This window comes from Triturus cristatus, chromosome 4_1 (assembly GCF_964204655.1).
Source record: "Triturus cristatus chromosome 4_1, aTriCri1.1, whole genome shotgun sequence".
In the NCBI taxonomy this organism is placed as follows: Eukaryota; Metazoa; Chordata; class Amphibia; order Caudata; family Salamandridae; genus Triturus; species Triturus cristatus.
This window is the reverse complement of record NC_140585.1, coordinates 77,227,339-77,246,948: the sequence shown is the minus strand read 5'-3', so window position 1 is coordinate 77,246,948 and position 19,610 is coordinate 77,227,339. Positions and strand designations below refer to the sequence as shown.

Genomic DNA, 19,610 nt, shown 5'->3' with positions numbered 1-19,610 from the left:
CATGCCACCCGCTACCCCGAGGCGGTGCCCCTACGGACCGTGACAGCTCCGGTGGTTGGCCGGGCCCTAATGGGGATCTTCTCCCGGGTGGGCTTCCCCCGAGAAGTCGTCAGCGACCGAGGCACAAACTTTATCTCTAAATACATGAAGTCCCTCTGGCAACAATGCGGGGTCACCTACAGATTCACGACCCCCTATCACCCCCAAGGGAACGGACTAGTGGAGCGTTTTAACCGCACTCTCAAGGGGATGATTGGGGGATTGGAAGAGCCCCTCCGTCGCCAGTGGGATGTACTACTCCCGTGCCTCCTATTCGCCTACCGAGAAGTCCCCCAGAAGTCCCTCGGCTTTAGCCCTTTCGAACTCCTGTACGGGCACCCTGTGCGAGGGCCCCTCAGCCTAGTCAAGGAAGGTTGGGAGATGGCCCCCCTAAAGACCCCTCCAGACGTCTTCAAATACCTCCTGGCCCTACGCAATCAGACCCGGCGCTTCAGAGAGATGGCCAAGGCGAACCTCGAGGCCAGCCAGGAGGACATGAAGAGATGGTATGATCACAATGCCTCCTCCGTTGAGTTCGAGCCTGGTCAACAAGTGTGGGTGATGTCCCCCACCGAACCCTGTGCCTTGCAAGATAAGTGGACGGGGCCCTTCAAAGTGGTCGAGCGCAAAAGCCCCGTCACTTACCTCATCGACATGGGGACCCCCCGAAACCCCCTTCGGGTCCTCCACACCAACCGACTCAAACCACACTTTGTGCGCTCAGAACTCAGCCTCCTGATGGCTACGGACAGTGGGGCAGAGGAAGACTCCGGACCCCTCCCGGATCTCCTGAAGACTCAGGAGAATGACGGCTCCGTGGACGGGGTCCGGCTCTCTGACGCCCTCACCTCGGAGCAACGCCAGGGCTGCCGAAACCTCCTGCTGCGGTTCGCTACACTGTTCTCCCTCACCCCCGGGGTCACCCCTTGGTGTTTGCACGACGTGGACACCGGGGACAGTCCCCCTATTCGACACCGGGCCTACCGCGTACCAGATCGGGTACGGGCCTGCATACAGGAGGAAGTGGCCAAAATGCTCACTATCGGGGTCATCGAGCCCTCGGACAGTCCCTGGGCCAGCCCGGTTGTATTGGTTCCCAAAGCCGCTGCCCCCGGCACCACACCTGAACTGAGAGTCTGCGTCGACTACCGGGGCTTGAACGCTGTCACCCGGACCGACGCTCATCCGATCCCCCGAGCGGACGAACTGATCGACCGGCTGGGGGCCGCCCGCTACCTCAGTATCTTCGACCTAACAGCGGGCTACTGGCAGATCGGTCTCACACCCCGGGCTCAGGAACGGTCAGCCTTCTCTACCCCCGATGGCCACTACCAATTCAAGGTCATGCCCTTCGGCATGAAGAATGCCCCCGCCACGTTTCAACGCCTCGTGAACCAGGTCTTGGCGGGGCTCGAAGAGTTCAGCGCTGCCTACCTGGACGATATCGCTGTATACAGCCGCCACTGGTCCGACCACCTCCTCCACCTCCAAGAGGTCCTACAGGCCCTCCAGCGGGCCGGCCTCACAATTAAGGCCGGCAAATGACAAATTGGCCAAGGGTCCGTGACCTACCTTGGGCACCAAGTGGGAAGCGGGCTGGTGGCCCCGCTGCAACTTAAGATTGCTGCCATCCAGTCCTGGCAGCCCCCCGTCACCCAGACCGAGGTCCGAGCCTTCTTGGGGCTCACCGGCTATTACCGGCGGTTCGTGAAGGACTACGGCAGCATCGTGGGGCCCCTCACGGGTCTCACGTCCAAGAACCAACCAAAGCGGATTAACTGGACCCCCGATTGTCAAGCGGCCTTCGAGAAGCTGAAGGCCGCCCTGTGCACCGCCCCTGTGCTCCAGGCCCCCGATTACAGTCGGGAATTCGTGGTACAGACAGACGCCTCCGACCACGGCATCGGGGCCGTTCTTTCTCAATTAAACCCCGAGGGTCATGACCAGCCGGTGGCCTTCATCAGTCGACGTCTCCTGGCCCGAGAACAGCGCTGGAGCACCATCGAGAGGGAGGCCTTCGCAGTGGTGTGGGCCCTCAAAAAGCTCCGGCCCTATCTCTTCGGTACCCACTTCCGGGTACAAACCGACCATCGACCCCTGCAGTGGCTGATGCAGATGCGGGGGGAGAACCCAAAACTATTGCGCTGGTCCATTTCCTTGCAGGGAATGGACTTCACCGTAGAGCACCGACCGGGCCAAGACCACGCCAACGCGGATGGCCTGTCACGATTTTTCCGCCTCGACGAGGAGAGTCCCCAAGAAGATGGGTGACTCTCCCCGCCTTCAGCTGGGGGGGACGCATGTTGGACAGGCCACACGAAGGGCTTGCTCCCTCCCCGCACGACAGGGCCCAAGCTCCGGCCCGCCAGGCGTGACCCACGAAAAGCACCTGCACCCCGTCTCCCGACGGAACTTCTGCCCTCGGACCTCCATGTATCACGGGCCCCAGCCCCACCGGCTTCCCCGGCCGGGTCAAGCCGCCATCTTGGGCCCTGCACCACGAGGCCACGTGGCCTCCCCCCGACCCTAACCCTGGGCCTGGCCGGCCCCGACATCCCGGCACCACCATCCACCCAGGAGGTGAGCGGACCACTTGGCAGGTCGATGGGAGAACGAAGCGTCAAGAGCTCTTCCCCCGCCAGGTGCCGATCGCCTCCAGCTCCCCCAGGCGCTGGCTCCACCCCCTGCTGGGTGTCTGGACACCTTCATCCCGGACCCGCCGACCTCCAAGTGCGAGGGCCCGGACATCAAAGGGCGCCTGCCCTATAACTGGAGCAGCTCCGGAGCAGGATGGCAGTTGTATCCTGGAGTCGAGAGACACCGAGAGAACTCAGCCTTGACGGACTACTGGCGCTGCCGTAGCCCTATCTTGCGAACTATCGTCCTGCCTGCTGGCGCTGCCGCGGCCTTCTGCAACATCCATCCTCGTCGGGACCTGCTGGCGCTGCCGCGGCCCGTTGTAACGACCATCCTCACCGGGACCTGCTGGCGCTGCCGCGGACCGTACATCGACCATCTTCACTGGGACCTGCTGGCGCTGCCGCGGACCGTGTATCGACCATCTCTACCGGGACCTGCTGGCGCTGCCGCGGCCCGTACCAGCTACACCACCAAGCTCGAGGATTGTGAGCTAACCATCATCTCATCCGAACTACCTGACTGGTAAACAGACTGTCCCGCTACCCTTTTCCTATCCTAAGAGACCTAAATCGAGGGGACCCCTGAGTCCAGACCTCCTTGTACTATTTCATCGTACCTTAAGAAGTGCATATAAAGAACGCTAAATCTTATCCTTGTGTGGTGTCTGTCTGTGGGGGGGAAGTTACTTGTCTGTACGATCGCTGGAGACGGCTCTCCCCGGAGACCTCTCCCCCTGACCTCGGCCGACCCTCCCGGTCCGTCTAACAGGGACGCTGGCTATCCCAACATGCCTTGGCTGCTGACACCTCTCCGCAACCCCATCACGCCGGCCCAGCTCCGCTATAACACCGCCCATGGCCGGACAAGGCGAGTGATAGAGAGGACGTTTGGCATGCTGAAGAGCCGATTCCGGTGCCTCCACAAGACCGGCGGTGCACTCCCTTATGCCCCGGCGAAGGTCTGCAAGATCTTTATGGTCTGCTGCATGCTGCACAACATGGCAGTTGAAAGAGCTGTGCCACTCATCCTGAATCAACATGACGAGGACCATCCACCCGTGGAGGACGAAGGGCTTGGCAATGGGGCTAGTGATGTGGAGGATGTGGAGCCGCAAGAGGACATCCGGACTCGGCTCATACGCGACTTCTTTGCTTAGTGGTGAGTACCAGGGTCTGAGTGTGCACGCATTGGTCCCCGTGTGGCATGCGTTGTGATGTGTGTCTCCACCTGCATGTATGGCACGTGGGTCAGAGGTGTGTGTGGGTGTGTCACTGGAGTGATGGTGGCAGTGATGGTAGTATTTCCCCAGTCATAATTGTGACCTAGCATGTTGTCATCCATACATGTGTCGAGTAACTGCACATGCAAGTGGCTGTGCTTTTTGTGGCTGACTTCTTGTGTGTCTCTCTTCCCCAGGTACCTGCGCATGCCGTTTGCTGGTTGCATTGTTGTGGCACTGCTATTCCTCATGGACATGACATCGTGGGCTGACTCAGCGTTACAGGCACGGACACGTTTGGAAGTCTCCATGGGGTAAGGGATGCATCTGGGGTGTATTGGGTGTGGCAGTTGTTCACGATGTGTGCACACTGCCCCGGTCGGGGTTTGGTTCCTCTGCAGACATGTGGCATCCCCATGGGACACGACATGCAGCTGGGTACACCTGAATAGATGGGCTGCCTGGTTGTCAGTCATCAGTGATGGGATAGTGGATTGTGATGATGGCATCAATGTGTGTGACACTGCCCTCGGACACATACGGTTAACATTGTCTTGACATGGCGTGGGACTTCCACATCAGCGGATGTATGGTGTATGGCAGGCTCTCCGTGAGCAGCTGTTAGCCGACGCTTGTGTGCCAGTTCCATGGCTATCACGCATTTGTGCTGCAGAAGGGGGGTGCCAGTGTTGGAGCCACATGTTACTCCACATGATGTGTTCATGTGTACTTCAAGTTGCCTCTGCAATCCCAAAAACATGACTAATAAAGGTGTCCCTATGCCTCCAAGGTGCCTCTTCTCAGTCAATGCTGGTGTGTTGGCACGGTGCATCCTGCATGTCTGGCATGGTATTCCCTGATTGTGGCTATGTGTCAATGTGTCGAGTGGCAAGATGCAAGCTGTGTGTGTGTGCTGAGACTGTGTATTGGGCATGATGTCCATGACTGTGTGGGTATTGTGACATGTGCCATCCCCATGCATCCAACGTTGTCCATGACTCCATTCTCTGCATCCACCGGACTCAAGCTTGCAGGACATGGTTCTGCCACCTGTCTACACATACCTGGGTGCCCCCCAGGACACGGGCCAGGATCCCTGACCTCTGCGCATGACTGTTGCTGTACTCAATGTGTCTGTCAGCACGGTTGTTCGGCCACCCCCTCAGCTGGTTCTGACCATCACGGGTGTGTATGGTGCTCCATGTCTGTCTTGCCTAATAAACTGTGACCCATGTGTCCTGTGCCAGACTCAGGCCCCAGGGTGTGGATGGTTGAAGTGAACAGATGACTCAGGCATGTTTAGACTGTACAAGACACATGTTAGGTAATAATGCTACCAGCAGGCATCTACTCTTAATAGTGTGATTTATTATTGGGGGGGGGGGGACAAAGTGAGGGGCTTTCCGGGATTAGGGAATCCAAAGTTCAGTAGGGGAGTTGGTGTCCTTGCCATTGGAAATCCTCAGAGTCCATGCCACAGTCTTTGTCAACATTGGTCAGCCAGTGACCAGCAGGGCCATGTGGCAGAGAATGTCTCTTGATGCTGTGATGCTGTTGCTCCAGTGGGCCAGGTGCCAGGCCAGGTGTCCTGGGAGATGGTGATGTAGCAGCCACCCTCACGGTCCTTTCCGTGGACGACCCGGCGTCCTGCGGGGAACCTCAGCAGCAGGCCGTGACGACGTCTGGGATGCTCCGTCGGATGTTTCCTCCTCCTCCTCATGATCCCTCCCTGTGGGTGGTGATGTTCTCCGCCTTCTGGCACAGGGAGGGTCGGCCATGGTGTCGGCCATCCGACGGAGTTCAGCGTGAATCCCCTGGGACGCCGTCACTTGCTCAGCCTGTCTGTCCTCCATCCTCCGTTGGTGTACCTGTAGACAGGCTATTAGCTCCGCATGTTGCTGGGCCTGCTGGACCTTGATCCCCTCGAGGACGGACACAACCTGGGCCATGCCCGTGGTGTCCTGCCGGTATGAGTCCAGGATGTTACGGACATGGGAAAATACCGGATCCCCAGCCAACTGGTCAGGCTCGCGCCTCCGCCGTCCTCCACTCCCACCACCCCTGCCCACTTGCGTCTGGCCTGCACTTGTGGGAACATCGGGTCTCCGGGACCCCTGAGGGGTGGCATTGGCGTTGTCGCCTGCCTCCTCCTGGGTGCCCGGGACACCGTGTCCCTCCTGGCGAGCCTGGCTGCATTGTGGTGTTGGGGCAGGGATCCTGGGTGTCTCCTGGGATGTGGCAGGAGTGGGGGTGGTGGTTGGCACGGTTGTACCTGACGCAGGTGCTGCAGGTGGTTGGACACCAGAGGGGCCAGGCCGGTCGGGGTCGTCCGCAGAGTGGTGAGAGTGGTCGCTGCCGGTGGGATCGGTCTCCTGCAGATCCGGGTCCTGTGAGTGTTCCCCCCCAGTGTTGGGGGGTGCAGCACGACGTTGACCTGTGTGTGAGAGAGAAAATGTTAATTTTGATCCATGCAACATCCATGTTTCATCCGTTACAAAGTTGGCACATTTCCTCTTGGAATTAGGATCTGTCTTGCATTCCACTCACAGTGCACTTGTGCATGGGTGTGTCCCTTGGGCACCAATTTGGCCCCTTTAACTATGTGTGGCACAGTCTTACTTGCTGCGTCAAGTGTGACTGCAGTCAGCAGTGGAGTGTGCATGTGTGGCGAGCCATGCATTTGCGCCTTCCTTGTAGCACTGTACATGTGCACATGGAGTGGATCCACACACTTATATGATGCAGGTGGCTGTCCTTGTGCTCGTGTACAGGTTGTGACATGGCCCTGCGTTTTGCCATGATGAAGAGGGGGGGTTCTGGCACTGGCCACCCTTGTCTACATGCACGCAGTCCACCTGCTGACGAGCAGACATTCCCACACACCAAAGGACTGATTTGCTCTCCCTGTGTCTCCCTCCCTCTCTGTCCCCCTCTCCCTCCCTCTCTGTCCCCCTCTCCCTCCCTCTGTGTGTCAGCCTCCTCCCTCTGTCCGTCTCCCTCCCTCTCAGTCCCCCTCTCCCTCCCTCTGTGTCCCCCTCTCCCTCCCTCCGTGTGTCACCCTCTGTCACCTTGGCCCAGCTTCCTGGGCACACACTGTTAGCAGATCTTTGAGTGGCCCTTGGCCTGTTGATGTGAGTTTGTTTCTGATCTCCAGGCACCCATTTTGTCTGCTGTGTGTCTGTGCGCTGCTGCTGTGGTGGTGTGTGCTGCCACTCTTTCACAATGTTGGCTGTTCATTAGCTGCTGTCATGTGCAAAACAGTGCCTTCACCCCCATGTGTTGATGCAAGGCGTCCGCCATTTGCTGGCAAGTCATTCCTGTGTTGGGACACAGTGTTTGTCTGGCTGTGACCTAGGCCATATGGGCAGAGGGCATTGTTGTCTGCTTTGGAGTCGCACTATGTGATTCTTGGTGCCCAGCCTCCCGCCATCCGGGTTACCGTGTCATGTGTTGTTGTCTTCTGTGGCCTGTGACTTGACATTGTCCAGCTGGGTGCATGGGGCATGGTGGCAGCAGTGGCATGTGCCTGCTCATGGAGTGTGGTTGAGTCATGCGATGGCTTGTGGTGGTTGCGTGCCTGTTATTAATTTTGGTTGTGGTTGCAGTTCCCCCCATGTGAGGTGCGTTGTTTGTGTACTCACCCGGGTCTCGGAGTCCTTCTACTCCTTCAACTGCCTCCACCGGCAGTATGGCCATCACCCTCTCCTCCCAGGGATGGTACTGTACGGCTCTGCGGGTGGGCCCTCCTCCGGTGGCGTTGGCCTGGTCGTGTTCCTCCTGCCTCTTGGCTCTGACCCTCCTCCGCAGATCGTACCACCTGTTCTGGCAATCCTGCTTGGTCCTCCTGGTGTCCGCAACAGCATTCACAGCATCGACGATGGTCTGCCACATGGCTGTTTTGGCTGCCTGGCTGGTGCTTCTGACCAATGTTCCAAAGATCTGTGGCTCGACTCTGAGGATTTGATCAACAAGGACCTCCAACTCTCGGTGACTGAACTTTGGATTCTTGGTAGTGGGCATGGTGAGGGGTGTGGGTGGGGATGGTGTGGGTGTGGGGGGTGTGTGGATGTTGGGGGGGGTGTGGATGGTTGTGTGTGTGTGTGAATGTGATGAGAGGGTGTTTGTGAGGGTGGTCGTGTGAAGGTGTGCAAGTGTAAGATGTGGTGTAGCTTGTAGTCTGGTTCTGTGGTGTCTGGCAGCAGTGAGTCTGTTGCAAAGGCTCATGGTTTGTGTGTATGGGCCCTTTTCATTGGTCCATGGGTGGGTGTGGCAGTGTTTGAATTTTGGGTGGGTGTGTTATAAGGAGTGGTGGTGTATTGGGCCTCTGTTTGTTTTTGACAGTTGCAGGTCAGTGATTGTGTTATTTTAGTGGTTGTTGGCCATGTTTAGTGGCTGTGTGCCTTTCGAATGGTGTATTCTTGTGTTGTTTTGTTTTGTCCTTGTTGTGTACGTGTGTTTTGAGCGTGTGTACGGTGTGTACATGGGCCATTTGGTTGTACGATTATGTCCTTGTGTGTGGCTCTGTACGACTCGTACATGCGGTTGTGATGTTGGGGCATGGGGTGCGCTCCGTACTTAGGAGGTTGTGTTGGGGGTGCGCCAGGAACGTACTGGGGTGTAGGTACACGGGGGGTATGACACGTACTGGGGTGGGGGTGGGGCTCGAACGTACTGGGGTGTACATAGACGGTGGTACGACACGTACAGGGGTGGGGGGGTGTACATTGACGGTGGTACGACACGTACAGGGGTGGGGGGGTGTACATTGACGGTGGTACGACACGTACTGGGGTGGGGGTACGACTGGAACGTACTGGGGTGTAGGTACACGGGGGGTATGACACGTACTGGGGTGGGGGTGTGGCTCGAACGTACTAGGGTGTAGGTACACGGGGGGTACGACACGTACTGGGGTGGGGGTACGACTGGAACGTACTGGGGTGTAGGTACACGGGGGTATGACACGTACTGGGGTGGGGGTGGGGCTCGAACGTACTGGGGTGTAGGTACACGGGGGGTACGACACGTACTGGGGTGGGGGTACGACTGGAACGTACTGGGGTGTAGGTACACGGGGGGTACGACACGTACTGGGGTGGGGGTAGGACTCGAACGTACTGGGGTGTAGGTTCACGGTGGTACGACACGTCCAGGGGTGGGGGTACGACTGGAACGTACTGGGGTGTAGGTACACGGGGGGTATGACACGTACTGGGGTGGGGGTGGGGCTCGAACGTACTGGGGTGTAGGTTCACGGTGGTACGACACGTACTGGGGTGGGGGTACGACTGGAACGTACTGGGGTGTACATAGACGGTGGTACGACACGTACAGGGGTGGGGGGGTGTACATTGACGGTGGTACGACACGTACTGGGGTGGGGGTACGACTGGAACGTACTGGGGTGTGGGTAGACGGGGCTATGACACGTACTGGGGTGGGGGTGGGGCTCGAACGTACTGGGGTGTAGGTTCACGGTGGTACGACACGTACTGGGGTGGGGGTACGACTGGAACGTACTGGGGTGTACATGGACGGTGGTACGACACGTACTGGGGTGGGGGGGTGTACATTGACGGTGGTACGACACGTACTGGGGTGGGGGTACGACTGGAACGTACTGGGGTGTACATGGACGGTGGTACGACACGTACAGGGGTGGGGGGGTGTACATTGACGGTGGTACGACACGTACTGGGGTGGGGGGGTGTACATTGACGGTGGTACGACACGTACTGGGGTGGGGGTACGACTGGAACGTACTGGGGTGTGGGTAGACGGGGCTATGACACGTACTGGGGTGGGGGTGGGGCTCGAACGTACTGGGGTGTAGGTTCACGGTGGCACGACACGTACTGGGGTGGGGGTACGACTGGAACGTACTGGGGTGTACATGGACGGTGGTACGACACGTACTGGGGTGGGGGGGTGTACATTGACGGTGGTACGACACGTACTGGGGTGGGGGTACGACTGGAACGTACTGGGGTGTACATGGACGGTGGTACGACACGTACAGGGGTGGGGGGGTGTACATTGACGGTGGTACGACACGTACTGGGGTGGGGGGGTGTACATTGACGGTGGTACGACACGTACTGGGGTGGGGGTACGACTGGAACGTACTGGGGTGTACATGGACGGTGGTACGACACGTACAGGGGTGGGGGGTGTACATTGACGGTGGTACGACACGTACTGGGGTGGGGGGGTGTACATTGACGGTGGTACGACACGTACAGGGGTGGGGGGTGTACATTGACGGTGGTACGACACGTACTGGGGTGGGGGGGTGTACATTGACGGTGGTACGACACGTACTGGGGTGGGGGTACGACTCGAACGTACTGGGGTGTAGGTTCACGGTGGTACGACACGTCCAGGGGTGGGGGTACGACTGGAACGTACTGGGGTGTAGGTACACGGGGGGTATGACACGTACTGGGGTGGGGGTGGGGCTCGAACGTACTGGGGTGTAGGTTCACGGTGGTACGACACGTACTGGGGTGGGGGTACGACTGGAACGTACTGGGGTGTACATAGACGGTGGTACGACACGTACAGGGGTGGGGGGGTGTACATTGACGGTGGTACGACACGTACTGGGTGGGGGTACGACTGGAACGTACTGGGGTGTGGGTAGACGGGGCTATGACACGTACTGGGGTGGGGGTGTGGCTCGAACGTACTGGGGTGTAGGTACACGGGGGGTACGACACGTACTGGGGTGGGGGTACGACTGGAACGTACTGGGGTGTGGGTAGACGGGGCTATGACACGTACTGGGGTGGGGGTGTGGCTCGAACGTACTGGGGTGTAGGTACACGGGGGTACGACACGTACTGGGGTGGGGGTACGACTGGAACGTACTGGGGTGTAGGTAGACGGGGCTATGACACGTACTGGGGTGGGGGTTCGACTGGAACGTACTGGGGTGTACCTAGACGGGTGGGGGTATACATATACGGGGGGTACGTGTCGGACGTACGGGGGCTGGGGGGAGTGTTGGGCGCGTATGCGGGCACATGTCTCCATGGTTGCTGTAGGAGTTCGGTGCGGACGGTGTTTTTTCCATACGGTTGTAACCTCGGACGCACGGGATGGATCGTGATTCCTCGGTCGGACTTGGATTTTCACGTTTGTAAGGTAAATCGTCCGAGGACGTGTCGGACACATTTTCCGACCCGAGGACGTGTGGGGAATGATTCCCAGTGCGGTTCGTATGGACTTTTTACCATGCGAATCGTGATTGCCAGTTCGTACGGCACTTGTACGATTCGTACGGTAAAAAGACCCGATACGAGTCGCACGGGGGAATTTTTTACCGGATCGTGATCGGCACCTAGGTATGTTGTTTGTCATTTTTCAGCTGAATTCCTAGCAAAGAAGTATTTTATGAAAGTGGCTATTTATGTAGCAGATGATGATTAATGTGCAAGTATGAGCTCAGAGAAATAAATATATTGCTGTTAATGAATAAATTCACATTAAAACTATTAAAATTGGTTCAAAAGTATACGCTGGTGAACTTGATTATATTACAGTAACTAACAACAAATCGTGCCTGTCCACCAGAGTGCAGATTGCATGCAAATCAATCAGCATTAACTTGATATACATTTTGATGCACAGATCCTCATTACAAGTTGAAACGTACTGGCAGGGTGGAAACTCTGACTCGTAATTAGTGGTACTGAGCCATGACACCCTCCCAGTGCAGTGCAATTACATGGAAAGAAGGGGACTATAACAACTTTCTTCATGCCCGCAACAACTTTGGGCTCTTTACTTCTTACACATAAATGACAGAAACCATTTACAAACATTAGTCTACTGTAGTACTTGCTGCAGAATTTAAGATTTTTAGTATCCCGTCAGCAAGCCTATCTTCCAAACTTTTTAACTTGTGGTGGCTAGCTCAAAGTACGTTTGAGGCGCTACAGAAAAAACAGAGTTCTAAGAGGAGCTTGGAACGTGAACAGATTGTATTCACTACACCAGAAACACAACCCCAAGAACACCAAGATCAACAAGTACAAGTGAAAGTTTACTCAATTGACATTTAAAAAAAGAAACTCTGAAACTACGCTTTGACCTTCCTTACCCAGGGCCTTCTGGTGATAGGAACATCTCATGAAACGGGAACTGACGATGTATGTCCTTCTCAATGGTTTCAATCCATTGCGGATCCCCTGCTGCCCGGTCAAGTTCCTAGGTTTAAAAGACAGAACGCTTGTAAGGCAGGTGGAGGGATTTCAGCCTGTGCTGCTTGCTTTGGTTAAGGTGAACTTGCAGTTATGAACATACATCTCCAGTCTGGGACTTGACTTCTTTTACATTTATTGAATTGACATAAGCCAAGTGGTTCCCATGCTCACTGTGCCAGAGACCTCAAGCTTCACTCACTGATGAGGTCCAACTAGGCTGAAACCTGTCTGGCATTGTTCCTGAGGGACTTTGCCTGAGAGTTCTGGCTCACGTGTTTATATTGGAGCACGGCAAATATGGCAAGCTGTTCATGCCCAAATTATAGCTCTACAAATGACACATCATGAAATGCACATATCAAAGGGAATATAACAGACACCAGAAAGAATGTCATTTGTTTTAAAACCAATAAAACACATGGCAGAATCAATAAACCATGTAGTATAACTAATTAGCTAAAAAGCAAAATGAATTATATATATGAAATACATGCTAAATTCAATAAAACATATACTAAAATGCATGTCAATCATACGGAAATTATTATGGCCCTCACCGAAAAGAATATAACAAGCATTAAAATTGCTGTTACTTGCATTGAAAAAAAATATTTGTCTGACATATTTTAAGTTGAATATGACACATTTTAGAATGACTAACATGCACTGAATGAATATCACCCTCAATGAAATGAATATGACACATTAAAATATATTATATTTTGAAATGAATATGACACAAGTTGAAAAGACTATGACACACCTTGAAACCTAACACCTATTGTAGCGAATATGACTGGTGTGCAAATGAACATAACTCACATTGAAGTGAATATTACTTGTACTGAAATTAATCTGACACACAGTAAAATGATTATAACACACATGGACACTAATAGGAGACATGTTAAAATGAATGGAAGCCACATTGAAACTAATATGACACATGTTCAAATAAATATAAGATTCACTGAAATGAGTATGACCTGAATTAAAATAAATGTGCCCTACATTAAAATTAATATGACATGCATTAAAACAAATTTGGAACTGACTGAGAGGAAAATGACATGCCTTGAAATTAGTATGGCATGTGTTGAAATGCAAATAAGATTTGCTGAAAGTTTACAGAACGCTTTAAAATACATGACAATTTCTAAAATCGAAATGGTATATGCTTCAATGAATATGGCACAGGCTAAAATAAATATGACTGACATTGAAATAAATATGACATGAATTGAACCGATTTATGAAACCTTAAAACCTTACACCTATTGTAGCGAATATGACTGGTGTGCAAATGAACATAACTCACATTGAAGTGAATATTACTTGTACTGAAATTAATCTGACACACAGTAAACACACATGGACACTAATAGGAGACATGTTAAAATGAATGGAAGCCACATTGAAACTAATATGACACATGTTCAAATAAATATAAGATTCACTGAAATGAGTATGACCTGAATTAAAATAAATGTGCCCTACATTAAAATTAATATGACATGCATTAAAACAAATTTGGAACTGACTGAGAGGAAAATGACATGCCTTGAAATTAGTATGGCATGTGTTGAAATGCAAATAAGATTTGCTGAAAGTTTACAGAACGCTTTAAAATACATGACAATTTCTAAAATCGAAATGGTATATGCTTCAATGAATATGGCACAGGCTAAAATAAATATGACTGACATTGAAATAAATATGACATGAATTGAACCGATTTATGACATGTATTGACATTAATATGCCTCCTCCTAAAAGGACTATGACATGATTTAAAGTAAATATGGTTTATGCTGATATGACCATGAGATGCAGTGAAATTAATACAGCATGCATTGAAAGTGATCTGAACTTCGTTAGACATGCCTTAAAATGAATATGACTTATACTGCAATGAATATAACATTTGTTTCAACAAATATGGCATATATAGATATAAATTTGACACAATTAGAAGTGAATATAACATACACTGAAATGAATATGACAGGGGTTGAAATTGACCACATGTTCAAATACATACAGCACCTGTTGAAATGAATATGTTCTATGTCAACATAAATATGGTGGGGCAGATTTATGTTCCCTGGCGCATCCCTGCAAATCAGCATGGATGCGCCAGGGAAGATGCGCCACGCAAGTTTTCCCTTGCGCCACCGCAGATGCGCCGCATTTACAATGCGGTGCATCTTGGTGCAAGAACAAGCAGATGCGTGACGTATCTGCCGGCGTAAGGTTGGCGCAGTGCTGAAGTTGTGTCGCAAGCGCGACGCAACTTCAGCACTGTTCCAACCTACCCCATACCTAACATGGTGCGTCAAGCCTTACGCCTGCTTCAAGCAGGCGCAGGGTTTTGACCCATCAGCGTTGGGAAAGTGACTCAGTGAAATCTTATAGATTTCACTGAGTCATTTTTCAGGGGCGTTCCTGAGACGGAACGCCCCCCCTGCGTGGAAACGCCCACATGAAACCTGACGCAGGTTTCATGTGGCGGAGGGCTTTACACCGTGACGCATCTCCATAGATGTGTCACGATGTAAATAGGGCGCAACGTGGCGCAGGGTTTACACCGCCGCTGCGTCACAAAAGTGACGCAACGGCGGCATAAAAGTGACGCAACTCCAACATAGATCTGCCCCGGTGTGCTTTAAAATGAATATGACAATCCTGAAATCCCATGAGATAAGTGTGGCATGCAACAAAATGAGTTAAGCACATGTTGAAATAGATATGACCACGGTTTAAATAAATATTTCATGTGTTGAATTGATGATAACATGTTTGGAAAAGAATGCACAAATATTGAAATGAACATTACATATACAAAATGGACATGACATCCCATGAAATTAATATAACATGCAATGAAAAGAGAGAGAAAATCTTTTAAAATGCAACACATAGACATGCAGCATAAGGTGATTCTGGTACAAGGATATGCAGTACGAGGAGCTTGGTGCACAAAGACAGAGGGAGACTGTGGGTCACATTACAAACTGTGCAGAACAGTATTACTGCATGGTTTCTTGTAGTGATAACACTCCGCCCAAATGCAAGTAATATTCGGTCTAATTCAAGAAGTTGCAGATGAAGCTGCCAGACACTTGGAAATGCCACTAAAAAGGTTTCTCCTGCTCAGAGCTGGTGGCATATCATGGCAAATGACAAAATTATATCCAGAAATAACATTTCAAAGCCAAATTAACAGAAAATGAAATGGCACAAACACAGCTATGCTGACAGCAAAAACATCTGTACAGCGTGTACACATAACAAACTCAGATCTCACACCATAAAGCCAAGATATAAAACATTGTCTTGTTAAGAAATGTGTAAACATATTCCATTTAGGAACTCCTCCCTCAACAACCCAAGAAACAGAACTAATAACTACACTGTCTATGCCCCTGGCAGCCCTAATCTACCTCCAATGGTAACCTCAACTATTCCATCTCAAGACAGTACATCTTCCTGTCACATACACCCAGCCAACTCACGGCACATGATCTATACTTCTAGCTGGCTCTTTTCGAATTGCCTCCCAATCCCAACTATCTAACAACCTGCATGGAGACTGAGGATTGCCATCTGGACTGCTTGGGTAGGGTCTGGCCAGCCCCAGAAGTCTTCCTATTTTCTGCAAAGCCTGACAGGTGAGACTTGATGGGACGTATGTGACTGCATGAAGGTGCCGGAAGGTGACAGTGTTGTTGCTCTTATTCAAGTCTCATGAGATGGGCTCCAACTCACATTTGCTCCTCAAGCCTTTGCAAGACAAGTTTGTGGAGGACAGACATCATGGCACTCTCTCTTTGGGAAATTTGTATCCAAGGGCCATTTTTTGGCTAGACTTCCACTGCCAGCTACTGCCATGTACCTCATAATACACCAGTTAACCTTTTTGCCTCTGTCAGACCCTGTGCTGCCCTGCGGTCCTGATGTCCACTCACTGTTGCTTTTGGTGCCTAAGTTCTGGCCACTCAATTTTACGTCTCTGATAGGGCTTTCAAAGACAGCTGTATTGACTGCAGAATCATTCAGTATGTAACAGTGTCCCACCAGTATGGTGTCTAAGATGCCCAAAATACATTCTAATTCTCTTTCCATGCCGTTAACATAGTAGGCTTACCGAGGAGCAGGTCTTTCTGCCCTGTATCATAGTCTGTGTCCCATGCCTCATAATCTGCTGAGAAATCCACAGCAGGTACATGTAAGGAGTCTTCCTCACCCTTGTAGCTTACTAACAGCTGTGCATTGTCTGGCTCAGAAGAAGGAAGTGTACCTGTCACAGGAGTTTCAAAGGGCATATTGATGAGATTAAATACAGTGGCCATGGATGCAGTCTTAGTTGAGGCAGGCTGGGAGCAAAGGTGCCACTCGGTGCAACACTGGTTTGCCCCTGGTAGCTTTCAGTTACTCATGGCTGCAAAGTTTATATCTTGCTGCTTCTCCCATCCACATGTGATGTACTAAACCTACTTTAGGAGACCTTTCTCGAAGACATGTTCAGGCTCTTGTATTGTTGGTATAGGAAGCTGGCTCTCCAGGGGTTCCCTTATGAGAGGACAGGGGCTTGCTCTAGCAATCCCAAGGTGCTGTTCTAGGGGGTAGTGCGGTCGGGCAGCCTAAGGCTTATCAGAGAAGAGTGTCAGACATTTGCAAATATACACAATAGTCAATAAATGATCACACGCCTCAATAAGGAGATCACCACTGATTTATAAAAATAACACGTATCTTTATATATATTTAAGCACCAGATCTAATTCGATCAGATAAGTACTCTTTGCAATAGAAATACTTTTTTATTAAAAAAGTCAACACTTTGCAATTTTTAGAAGCTGCAAGATATTCAGGCACAGTACAGCGACTTATAGGACCAATGTCCAGCAGTTAAGGTGGCAGTTAAGGTGAGTGGTGGGTAAGGTCAAAGGCAGCACCAGCAGAACACCACCAGTGGCACTAGGGCAGCCAGGCCCAGGGATGCAAATGGCATTAAATGCCCAATGTTACTCTATGGAGACTGGTCTTTGCGTAAAGAGGCTGCAGGCCTTGACTGGGAGGCCAGTCGGGCTGAACCAACAGGGGGGCTCAGGCCTCATGATGCTCAGGGACGTAGGAACACCTTTGGTCCTCTTCTCCATGGCCCAGGGGCAAAGATTACAGATGTTTCTTCTTTAGGCATCGAGTTTTCCTTACTTGGTCCACTTCAGCTCGGGCTTGTGGCAACAGGTGCAGTGGTGTCCTTAGGCATCGGGTTTTCACAGTCTTGAAGTCCTCTAAGGTATCTTTGGGTCCTCTGCAGGATGCAGGGGAAATGATCCGCTCTTCATGGGTGAAGTACTGGCAGTTCTCTGGGCTTTGGGGACTCAGCACCTGAAAGACATGTCACCTTTTGGCCCAATTGTCGAAGTCAGCAGGCAGGCCAGCATGGTTGGCGCCAAGTCAGTTGCTGGATATTATGTTTTTTCTCTTAGCAACTCTTCACGTCTGTCTTCTACTTTCATGTTGGCAGGATCTGTTTTTCTGGTGCCAGGGGCTCCCCTAAAAACTGAATTTAGGGATGTTAGAGGAGTGTAGGGTAAAAGCCAATGGGCTACTGGCACTTGGGGTCACTATGCCCCCTATATGATTACTTGAAGGGGGAAGTGGGAAAAACCCTGTCCTTGAATTCCTAGGTTTGCCAACACAAAGATGGCAAACTTTGAAAAATCATGTCTACCTCAGACTAGGCCACCTTAGTGGTGGTACCTGCTGGGTGTGGGCACGCCTACCTGACTAGCTCATTTTCCCACCTGTCCAGGTTTCAAAGGGCTCTGGACAGAGGGGGTGGGCTTCCTCTCCTATGATGGAAGCCAGGCTTGCATTTCAAAGGAGGGAACTTCTTTGATGCTCCCCTACCTTGGAATGCTAATCAGCAGGTCATCCTGTGGGAAGGAATGTTAGCACCCTTTTCCTGAGTAGGCTTTGGTTCTGACCTCCTGAGAGCAAAGGCCCTCACCTTTGGGGTCTGACACTCGTCCCTGGTGTCAGGTGGCAAAAACTAGTCAGCCAACACACCCCAGGGGCTGGTAGGTTTTCAGGGGGAACCCCTACAATGCCCTGTGGGTGGATGTATTAATAGATCCACCACTGGAATCAGTGTGAGCTTATTAATACATCCCTAATAAATCCCTATTTTCGGTGAAGCCATCTCTTCGCTGGGGAACTGGTTTTCACTAGTGTCCAGTACAAGTTCTAAAATGTTCACTTGAAATGGCAGTAATGGAATTGACAAGCACAGGGGCATATCTGCTAATGCAGGTATACCCTCACATGCAATATAAAGAACCCTGCCTTAGGGCTGTAAGGCCTGCTGTAGGGGTGACTTACAAATATTAAAAGCAGTGTTAGGGGAAATGGCACACAGGTATGTGTGTAATCTGTTTTCACTTTGGTCTGCACCAAAACATGCAGCCTGCAGAGGCAGTCTTGCATGTGTTTGGTGGTGGGTCTCTTAGGGTGGCACAGTTCGTTCTGCAGACCTGAGAGACCCTTCTTTAGTACCTCATGCCCTAGGTACCGGGTGCACCATTTATAAGGGACTTACAGAGACTGATAAAGGTATTTCCAAGTGGAGGAAAAACCCGTACAGTTTTGGGAAAGAGCTCTGGCACGGGGACTTGGGTAGCAGGATCCCAGTGCACTTCCACTCGCAATCAAATCAAATACAAATGTGGGGGCGACAATGTCAAAAAGGGGCACTTTCCTACAGTTGGTGCCCCTCTCTATGGCTTCTTGGGAGGTAACAGTTATTGTGAACAGACCCACACATGTAGCTTGCACTTTGTGGATGTGTACAACTGTTGACCTACATCTGTGACTCACATTCTGTAACTTGCCTGTGCCGCATGCATGAACGTAGACTAAAGATATATAATTTAGACATGATGTAATTGAACTCAAGTTGGTATAGACCAACTTTTCAATGTCATTAGAAACCATGTTGGTAGTTTACTTACTAAGGTGCCGAGCGGTGTTAAGTACGTGCCAAGGATCAGTGTCCTCACCATGCACAACACCCTTCTAGTTGCTCTAGGCTGTTGAAGTTGATGATACGTCTGACCCTGTCCTCCAAGGTCTCCAGTTATAAGTCTGCCACCCATGAGCTAACAGTGGCAGTGGAATCATAATGGTGTTTGCAGTTAAATCTCAGTCCCGGCACTTTAGCTCTTCAAACGATATTTTATTTCAAATATCTACTGTTCTATAGTTAAAAAACATCACATTTAAAGTATCTGTGTTTGTTTGCAAAGGCTTGGCCCATACCTTCTTAATGTTCACTTATCAAATGTTGTTCCTCCTAACAAATTCCTCAGAGAGTACATGGAGCTCACACCTTAAAAAGGTCTTCTTTCACAGACTACTGATGCGATGATAGTGTTCTGAGGTGGTATTGTTGGCTAAATGGCTTTTGTAGACAGAGGATGTCACTGGATCCTGTTCCT

At 51.5% G+C, this 19,610-nt stretch overlaps 1 protein-coding gene across 2 annotated transcripts in view; it reads right to left on the bottom strand.

Moving 5' to 3' along the window:
• The window catches only part of TBC1D10C (TBC1 domain family member 10C), a 349,369-nt gene that overhangs the window by 158,567 nt on the left and 171,192 nt on the right, over positions 1–19,610 (bottom strand). For both annotated transcript variants that reach the window (XM_085651636.1, XM_085651637.1), the window contains exon 5: positions 12,003–12,109. In XM_085651636.1, the coding sequence (XP_085507762.1) occupies positions 12,003–12,109 (107 nt within the window). The remainder of the gene's footprint in view (positions 1–12,002; positions 12,110–19,610) is intronic.